The sequence below is a fragment of the Ostrea edulis genome, chromosome 4 (assembly GCF_947568905.1).
Source record: "Ostrea edulis chromosome 4, xbOstEdul1.1, whole genome shotgun sequence".
Lineage (NCBI taxonomy): Eukaryota > Metazoa > Mollusca > Bivalvia > Ostreida > Ostreidae > Ostrea > Ostrea edulis.
This window is the reverse complement of record NC_079167.1, coordinates 57,004,186-57,014,623: the sequence shown is the minus strand read 5'-3', so window position 1 is coordinate 57,014,623 and position 10,438 is coordinate 57,004,186. Positions and strand designations below refer to the sequence as shown.

Genomic DNA, 10,438 nt, shown 5'->3' with positions numbered 1-10,438 from the left:
ACACTTAATTTTCTCTCTGGCCACGCGCCTGTATGCACATCGGTTTAATGAAATTTCTTTGCAGGTGAGTTAATAAATAAGAAATGAACCCAGATAATGCGAGTAGCAAAAATATTCGTTTGATATTTTATTTCAAAGTTTCTGTAAATTGCACTTGAACCATAGTGCAGAGAGAGTGTCTCTTTTAATAAAACTGTCAAATAAACCAATCTGCAAACATCAGTCATGGAGGGGTTGTTTCATTAAATGTTGATTTTGGTAATTCATTCAACACCTTATACATACAAACATTTGTAAAAATTACCGTAAAGTAACTCGTGAAAGATTGATAGTTTTTCAATACACCGTTACCTGACCTTTCTGGCAGCTTGGATTTTTTTTTATCTGACTGATAAAACTGTTTCGCTGCACATAACAAGGGAAGAATATGATCCTATGCAGGTAATATGGACGTAAATCCGATAACAAACCAGTTCTGGGTTTATTTAATTCTATAATTCGAAACCTGTAAATATACACAAGACTTTATAACAAGTCGACCGAATCGGCGACAATCTTTAGAGACGAGTGTTTACACATTTATTCGATTTTAATCAGTTAAAGGATTGAAACAGACGAAGTATGTCAATCAGATCAAGATGTATTCAAAGCCTTGTCTCTGTGTTAACACTACTATGTAACACTCTATTGTCTTCATAGTTACTGAAATGCCTATTCAGCGGATGTTGAATTAAACTGGAATATTAACATTCGTTTTATACAGGGAATCTTTAGAAATGTAAATTTTTGGACTGAAGTGAACAAGTGACCAATAATAATGAGCGCTGTTGTCCGAGACGTTTGGCGATATCACCACTGGCCCTTGCAGAGAGATTTCTGGTCCCGTCAGCATACTTCCTCCGGGGAATGGACTCACCGATCTGCTCCAGACGAAATCCCCCAGGGTGTTAGTGGGGATTTCGTGGGGTACGATAACAGAATCAGTCCCCAGAATCTGGAGAGAGTCCGCTACCATCACTGGCCGGATAGGAGACAGAAGCGTAATCCTATCTGGGATAATGTAAGTTCAACTTTCATCTTTAATTTTCATCATTTAGTTTTCATACTCGATAGTAATAATGCTTTTATTTGCTAAAAATGCCCAATATGTCGTACAATAAAATCTAGAAACTACGAGCATGATTTTTTTTTAAATTTGTATTTCATATCTCGTGACTCACAAAATATAACGTTATATTAGATAAGGCCCGTGACGGTGTCGTACATGTATCATAGCTACATGTAAAGACCTGGTGAAAGACTTGTCCTTGATATGAATATATTTAATTAGAGATCAACTATATTGAACAATGCCTACAGTGTATGTTGCCGACGTGTAATTTAAACTTAATTATCAGTTCCATGCGAGACTATGTATAAATGCCTAGAAGTCGTCAAATAAAACAATGGGAACTGCTAGAGAAAAAAAAAAATGTTTACTGTACCGAGAGGCAAAGGATATACCGGTACTAGTATGTATCAGATAATATATACTTTTAAATAAGTTTTAGATACTTCAAAACGAAACAAGTTTTAAAAATTTAATTCATGATGAAAAGTGATCCCTGGTCCATTCTGGTTCAGGAAATTGTCCACATCTGTTGCCGAAATGTTTTGTTGATAACTTCTCCGCATTCAAAGTTTCATCGATAAACACAAGATTCGTCCGATTACTGAGTTTTAAACCAACCCTTATTGTGACACTTCCGCCTCAACATCTCCCATGCTCCTAAACACAACAATCTACAAATCGCTCCTCATTCCGTCTATATACTCTAGTGGTTCCTGTCGAATGGTGAACTCACCAGGAAAACGACATTGCTCCATTCTTTAAGACCACCATAACCTGCCTGGGCGCTATCTAAGTTTCTTTTGGCGATGACGTAAGCCCCGAGTCTTAATATGGACGTCATGGTCGTAGATTGTCCTCTTTAGGTCTTCTGCGCATGGTCCTGCCACTGGCTCTTCTGCTGGAACCATGCATGGGGACCTGTACCCAACAATCGCTGTAGGTCGCTCTTGAGCACTACCGGATTGTATTTTTTGTGGACAAAGTTTGAGTGAAGTTGAACAGTCTCTGCAAGCGATAATCGCCAAGCGTTTACATCCCATCAAGCAATGACAGTATCTGCCTGCAGCATGCCTAGAATGCGGTCGCGCTGGTTTGGTAGATTGTTCGCTGCTTCGTACCCGGGTGGTCGTGAGTTCTAGTCCCTCTCGTGCCGTGTCCGCGTCAAGCATAGGTAGTGGTTGTTATAATCACCAAGATTTTTTTTAAAAGAAATGAATAAATAAATAAAAGTGCACCCTTTCTTTGTTCCTCAGTTTATTTTGTTTTTTGTGATCTTTAAATGACCTAGAACATTGATTATCGATGGATCAGCGAATTGGTTAATATACTTAAAATTGCAGCACAGATTTAAAACAATATGTAGGTCAATTATATGTTGAGCAAATAAGAGTTTAGTGGTCGATGGCTTTCATGGTAAAAAAATATTGCAGAATAAACTGAGAGACCATTGACTCTGTTTACAGATTTTTAGATAACCTATGAAGCCCACGCTAAAAATTACATATGTGAATTAAATCTATATTTTGCATTTAGTGTATTGATTGGAATGTTTTTTTACGATGGTAACGGCTATATAAGCCAATGCAAATGAAGTAACACAGGTGAAAACCCCTGAAACGAAAGTGATAGTGTGTTATTTTCTCTGTATCCCACAATTCCTTCCAGCAAAACCGTAGATTATATGATTGCACTTAATATTTAAAGACATTTTGGGTGTACAGAAAAAAGCTTCAAATCTAGCCATCAAATATGAACTAGGAACATTCCCCATCTGCTTTAAAGCTCTCCTCTCTATGTTCAAATTTTACAAAAGACTAAAAAGCTATGTTGATGAAAATGGTATTAAAAATCCAATACTTATGGCTGCTAGACTAGAAGATGATAACCTTTATAATACTGGCATACAGGAAAATAGGTAAGGACAAATAATAAAGTTAAGAAATAAGCTAAATCTTCCATCATTGGATATTGATAAAAGCACATTTTACAATTACATGAAGAATTACTATATTGATAATATTAACATGCAACTGCAAAATACTGAATTCTCTAAACGTGGAAAATTGCTACTTTACAGTAAAATTAGAAAGAACTATGAATTACAAGACTATTTGAAATTTCCAATTGCGAAAGTAGTACGCTCTAGATTAACAAAACTAAGAATATCTGCCCACCCTTTAGAAATTGAAACTGGTAGATATTTAAAACCATGTATTCCAAAAGAATGTTGTTTTTGTCAGTTTTGTAAAACTACTGTTGAAGATGAGTTACATTTTTTATATGACTGCTTCATGTATAAAGATATAAGAAAGAAATATTACCCTTTGAACATCTACAATTCAGACGATGATATATCAAAGGAAAACCATTGTAAAGTACTATGCAACCCTGTCAATGTAGTTCATGCTAAAAGGTTTTGTGAATTTTTACATGAATGTTTTGAATTGCGCACCAAAAGTAGAGTGCTATAACTACATTTAATTTATGTAATATGCAATACTAAATTGCATACATAGTCTAATATCACAGGTACATATCAAATATATACTTGTATTTACATATATGTAAATGAACTGTTAGTAATTAGTTTATTGTCATCATATATCTCATATTGTGTAACATGATTGTATGCCAACATGCTTGGTGAATCAATAAATAATTGAATTGATTGTGCTCTGTGTAGATAACACAAGAACAAAACACAAAATTTTTAAGACATTGTTTGTAAACATTGATATCAACTTATTTATGAATAAAAGTATTGTTTAAACCAAACTTTAAAAAAAAATGTACTTATGGACTATAGTTTGGGGGTATACTGGAATCACCTTGTCCGTCTGACCGTCTGTATATCCATAGACATCATTTGTCCAGAGAATATCTTTAACACCAATGAACAGATTTCATTAAAACTTTATGTATATCTTTTAATATGAGTCGATATGGTCAATCTGTTTAAATCTCAAGGCTGAACATGTTTGATAGAATGCATAGCACGCCCCTGTTGCGTTCTTCGTGCTCCTCGGGATCGATTGACATCTCCGATTCTTAAAGATGTTCTCGTCAAGTCTAAGAATGGAAGGGGGTCAAATAAATGTTCCTGTATTTGTACCGGAAGTACTTGTATGTTTTATTTTTAAAAATGTAACAAACGTTTTTGACACAATGTAATTGTCCGTGTGATTGTTGGTTGTGACATTTTGAATTAATGGGTCTTCATGATCTGAATCTGAATTGTGTCAACCTTCCAGTATTCTTTGCTTGATATTCCAAGCGCGGGGGTGGAGTGCAAAAGAAAAAGAAAATGCTGTTTTAAGCATCCACTAAATAATGTATGTGTTTTATACACACTACACATCAATACGAATATTCCTGTCATAGATTTACCACTGTGTTCGTTCACGGCAGTTTTCTTTTACTTTGCATTGTCCTCAAATTTAAAAAAGGAACTTTTAAAAATAAATCTCAAATGAAAACTGTACGAGTATAGGACTATCATGTACATGTATTGAAATTGTATTAACCTATAATCTCCATGTTCCTTGATAGTAACCGGTTGTTGTATCTTTAATTTCTCTTCCAGCAGTCTCCTAGATACAATTATGCTCCCCAAAGACAAGTACGTATATCAGCACTGATAGCACCTACTTTATCAAAGCACGCAGACTTTAAAAATACTTTGAAAATGCACTTTATCAACACTGTGTACAAGGTAGTTTTGAATTTCAGATGTAAGAAAAGAAAAGCTATTTTCATTCTTAATTTGACTTTGAATAGGAAACAAGCGCACTCTTTACTTTGGTCGTGACTCTCCTTTACCGGACTTTATCTTATTTTAAGGAAACGCGGGACATTTCTCGATAGTACATTATTTGTCCTAACATTAAATCTTTTACTTTGCATTGTACTCAAATTTGTCAAACTGTAAAACAAAAAATGGAATTTTTTAAATAAATTTCAAATCAATATATAATTTTGAAAGTGGAAGAATCAAACAATTGTCTCAAAACACCCTATTGACTAAATCTAAAAATGATGATTACATGAAAAATGTACGAGTATATCATGTATTGAAGTTGTATTAACCTATAACCTCCGTGTCCATGACAGTAACCGGTTGTTGTATCTTTAATTTCTCTTCCAGCAGTCTCCTAGATACAATTATGCTCCCCAAAGACAAGTACGTATATCAGCACTGATAGCACCAATTTTATCAAAGTAGCCAGACTTTAAAAATACACTTTATCAACAGTGTACGAGGTAGATTGAATTTCAGATGTAAGAAAAGAAAAGCTATTTCCACTCCTAATTTGACTTTGAATAGGAAACAAGCGCATTCTTTGCTATATGACTCTCCTTTGCCGGACTTTATTTTATCTATAGTCGTGACTCTCCTTTGCCGGACTTTATTTTATTTTATCTATGGTCGTGACTCTCCTTTGCCGGACTTTATTTTATCTATGGTCGTGAATCTCCTTTGCCGGATTTTATTTTATCTCCTTTGCCTGACTTTATTTTATCTATGGTCGTGAATCTCCTTTGCCGGATTTTATTTTATCTCCTTTGCCGGACTTTATTTTATCTATGGTCGTGAATCTCCTTTGCCGAACTTTATTTTATCTCCTTTGCCGGACTTTATTTTATCTATGATCGTGACTCTCCTTTGCCGGACTTTATTTTATCTATAGTCGTGACTCTCCTTTGCCGGACTTTATTTTATCTCCTTTGCCGGACTTTATTTTATCTATGGTCATGACTCTCCTTTGCCGGACTTTATTTTATCTATAGTCGTGACTCTCCTTTGCCGGACTTTATTTTATCTATAGTCGTGACTCTCCTTTGCCGGACTTTATTTTACCTCCTTTGCCGGACTTTATTTTATCTATGGTCGTGACTCTCCCTTGCCGGACTTTATTTTATCTCCTTTGCCGGACTTTATTTTATCTATGGTCGTGAATCTCCTTTGCCGGACTTTATTTTATCTCCTTTGCCAGACTTTATTTTATCTATGATCGTGAAAGTGCGGTGCTGTATCAGAATTTTCCAGCTTCATCTTTTAAAGGCGTTAAAAAGGTTTCTTTATAAAGAATAAACTTTTTTACATGACACTGCTTTTGGTAAAGTTAACGACATTTATCGACGTCACGCACAGATTGTGCCTAGAGCTGGTCGGCATTCCTCCTAGATCGTGTTTCTGGTCAAACCAGTCGTATTTAACACTGTTTAGTATCAAGTCAGTGACATTGCCTCTGATCAAGTCGGTCGTATTTGGCGAAATTTCCTCCAAACAGTGTTTTTGGTTTAGTAGTATGCATCACCTTAAACAGCTCTGATTGTCGTTAATTACTCTTTACGATAGTCTCTTCAAGAGATTATTAAATTTAGCTGGCACCACTTTCAACCTAAAAACCAGAAATACTGGTACATATATAGTAATATAATTATTGACTAAAATTCGAATGACACATTTTGGGTCTTATATAATATTATTTCATATACTTGTTACTTTGAAATTTTTGGTACGAAATGTGTTCTTAGTTTACTGTATTTCATGAATAGTCAACCGGATTTCAGTTAACTATTTGTAAAATGCATCAGAATTTATCTTAAATTTCCCGTAAAGATTGAAATGTCTTGAAATGAAAACAGCAATGCGAGATCAAACACGAAAGGAAAGAAAATATAAATCGTTGTTTCTAGGAACAAATTCTTGTATTGAATTTTTGTACCAGTTTTGTTGGGATTCTATTTGTTGAAACCAAACTTTGATACGCGTCAATTTCATTGTTCAAAGAACCACTCATTATAAACCATTGTTCAATGATTGTTTTATGAATTATGGAAGGACATTTAAACATCATTTTTTTCATTTGTCATATCAGTAAATAAGTTTGTAACCATGTAATCATAAATCAGCAAATCGTCACGTGACTACTGATTATCATAACTATATTCAATTATATCCAATACGGGTTTCTTTTCCTCTGAAAAGTGAATTATGGATGCTAAATTTTAGACTGCAAAAGAACCCATTTCCTTCTGCACCATTGCTTCGTAAAAAGTTTTCATGATATGTGTAAGCTGAAATCGACTTTGGTGTAATCCACGGACGTCACTTTGGTCTCCTTTCAATAATCGGTCAATAGAATATTTTTCAAAAATTCAAAATAGAAAAAAGAAACATGTTCGTAAATGTGTTGGTGTTATCTTACACTAAAAAACAGTTTAAGTTGATTCAGATTGAATGCATATATCGATGTTTTACTTCGGAATATTTGTTCACTTAGAAACGGTTGAAAAACTCGCCTTAATCAGCTAACCAACAACACGTAGATACTCTCATTGTAGAACAATCGACACTCTCATCATTTTACACAATATGGGTATGAATAATCAATTTGACTATTAAGCTTTGTTTAACAAGCATTGACTGTTCGTATGTGCGCTTTGTTCAAATTTTACCACAATCCTGTTGAGATATTGATTTTTCTTGAATAAGAGTTATCCCCCTGTTTGAATTACTGGGATTTGATGGTGCATTGACAACGCTTGCCGATTTTGCATTGGCATTGGATATCGTTCTTTGAGTTTCGGATAATCGTAAATACAGGGGTCTAAAATATCGTTGCAGTGAATGGATGTCAAATTAGTTTTTTCAACTTTTGATACGAAACAGCGGCTGACTTCAGTTGGAAACGCGGAGTGACAGTGTAAACAGAAACGAGATCACGGGTGACTGGTTGCTTAATCATATGGAGCAGTAGCTAGTAGTCGAATGAAAAATGAATCGGAACTGATATCGTCCGCTAATATAGCAAAAGTGAATGGATTTCTTTTAAAAGCTAACAGTGACAACCATTGAATTTTTAAAAAATACTTTATATATAAGGAGTGTATTTACCCAACTTTTTTTGAAAACATGACAATTTAAAAGAAATAGAGATTTTACTTGTTTTTAAATGTCTTTCTTGTGAGGGAAAAGAGGAACTATGCCGAAACTTGGAAGAAGGGTATGTAAACGAAGTTTATTTACGTGGTTTAATTTAATCGTATTATTTTCTTTGTTGTGTAAAATATTTTTATACCACATTTCATTTAATTTGCCCTAGTTAAATCATAATCTCATCACGATTAATCTCATGAGACTATGAATTGTAGGAATTATTACATACATATAAAATGCAGACCTGATTGAATTGTATTGATAAATGTGGCGTTAAAGAGTACACGAATTTTAACAATTAAAATTGATAAAAGATCAGTTCATGCATGCTCTTCTTGGGGAATATTTTGAATGGAGCGCATTAATATCTGTCAATTTGACAGCCTGGTGTTCTTGTAGAGGTTTTAATAATTCTGGCAAAATGAATTGGATTCCATGGAAGAAAATGGTTTGGCTTCCAAACCGATCGTCAAGGACAGAGATACACGGGATATATCTCTAGTGCAACTTTATTGCTGCATATTAATTGTTGTGTAGTAGAAGTGTATACAGTTAGATGTCTGTAGAAAATGGATATCGTGCTGTCGCTATTAAAACGTTTGACAAATGAACAGAAGTTTTGGCTGCTTCTGCTGTTGTTAAGGCCCAGTCACCTTGTTGCCTGTCGTTTCCTGTACTTTGAATGAGACCAGTACCTAACCTGATAAGCCAAACCCTTATGGCGTTTACACTCGGGGGGACCTTATCAATTTTTCCTTTCATTGTGTTCAACTTTCTTCTGATTATTGGAGTTTTGTTAACTACCTGCAATGATAGGATTTTGTTCTTACCAACCCATAGTGAGCTTGTCTCTGATTGTCGTGTTTTAAGTTTAGCGGCATAAGGCGTAGTCCTCTGAAGACAATTTTAAGCTGATACATATTTCATTTCTTTTAAGTGAACGCACATTGACACGAATTCGTATTTGAATTTTATGATTTATTGCCACCGTTATTGAATTTTATTGGCAAATATGTAAATTTCCCATTTAAAGTTCTAAGACATAGTTATGTTTCTCCAAATCTTTATCAATGTCTTGCAAAAAATAAAAGTTTAGATGTGCATGTTGTCACTGTGCAGTGCATAGACACACATACCAAATAAAACATTCCACATCGATATACATGCGTGACATGGAATTAGATAGGTTAATTCTCAATTATATACCCAATGAATAATTCACATCTTTGCTTGCGCATGTGGAATATATCAAGACATCGCTACCTGTTGTCTACAGGTGTACGTTGAAAGAATAACATGCAGGATTTATACCCTAATCCAATACAAATGGGTAATTAAACATTTTGCACTGTGTCGGTCCCATTTTAATGCTTTGGATAAATAAAGATATAGCTTATCCAGGACATTTTTTGTCAGTTGGTATTACGCCCAGTGTGGTAGATTTCCCGTTGTTATTTACACCGGAAAGGCTATTGAAATTTAGAAATTTTTAAATCGGAAAGTAAAATACGAGGGGAAGATTCATCGATATTTCATACAAGGGAGCAGGCTTTGTTTAGCTTTGTGGTGTGGAAATGATATACAATTCAGAAGATATTTGTTATCATAAGTCCTCGATTATATTTTGCACCTGAAGAATGTTTACTTTGAAGGTTTTAAAGAAGCCATTACCGTATTTGAGGAGACCGGAGAACTTACTATGTATGATTGACTAATATATTTCATGTCCGGGCGATAAGGAGGTCAAACATGTTAAATCATTTGTCGGAACTTTGTGAACTGACTCTTGCCTTTACCATGTAGATCTTTGCTACTGTAATTTGTTGATATAAGCACAGGTGTGTCGTTCTTAAATTCTCCATCGCATAGTTCAAAAGAAATAGCTTAATCACAAATTCGCAAGTTCTGTAATATATAGCTAGTGCAGCTGATGGAATCATAACGATAGTGTATGCTTATCGATTTTTTTATGAATATATCAAATTTTGATATAAGTTTAAACAATATGGATGCTTTATCAGTGATATCCATTTACGGGGGGAAACCACACGATGTGCAATATTTTGAAGACACCGATAAAACGCTCTCTCTCTCTCTCTCTCTCTCTCTCTCTCTCTCTCATCTTGTGCATTGTCCATGCTGGCAATTACTTTTGATCTTTTTTTTAATTCATTTGTCGCCCAAATGCAGAATAGTGTTAGATATGCAATGTCTTTGAAGCTACCCTTTTAATGCAATAATATAATCAATAATGATAAGAGAAGACATACTGTAGCAGTCTGACGCAGGTTTTCATGTTAAACTATTTGTCAGTGATAATATTTAGATATCACTAGATTAATAGCCTTCTATACGGCAAGGATGACCTCGGTGAATATGCCTTT

The 10,438-nt window shown here is 34.6% G+C and overlaps 1 protein-coding gene across 25 annotated transcripts in view; it reads left to right on the top strand.

Annotated features, from left to right (window-relative positions):
• Nucleotides 1–590: 590 nt before the first annotated feature.
• Nucleotides 591–10,438, top strand: part of LOC125669838 (uncharacterized) — a 43,237-nt gene continuing 33,389 nt past the window's right edge. For 4 of the 25 annotated variants that reach the window (XM_048904645.2, XM_048904643.2, XM_056163111.1 and 1 more), the window contains exons 1-2: nt 606–1,060; nt 4,695–4,730. In XM_048904645.2, the coding sequence (XP_048760602.1) occupies nt 818–1,060; nt 4,695–4,730 (279 nt within the window). In that variant the 5' untranslated portion in view covers nt 606–817. Of the gene's footprint in view, nt 1,061–4,694; nt 4,731–7,691; nt 8,122–10,438 lie in introns of those variants that run through there. The other 21 variants (XM_048904642.2, XM_048904647.2, XM_048904640.2 and 18 more) reach the window with 16 other exon arrangements.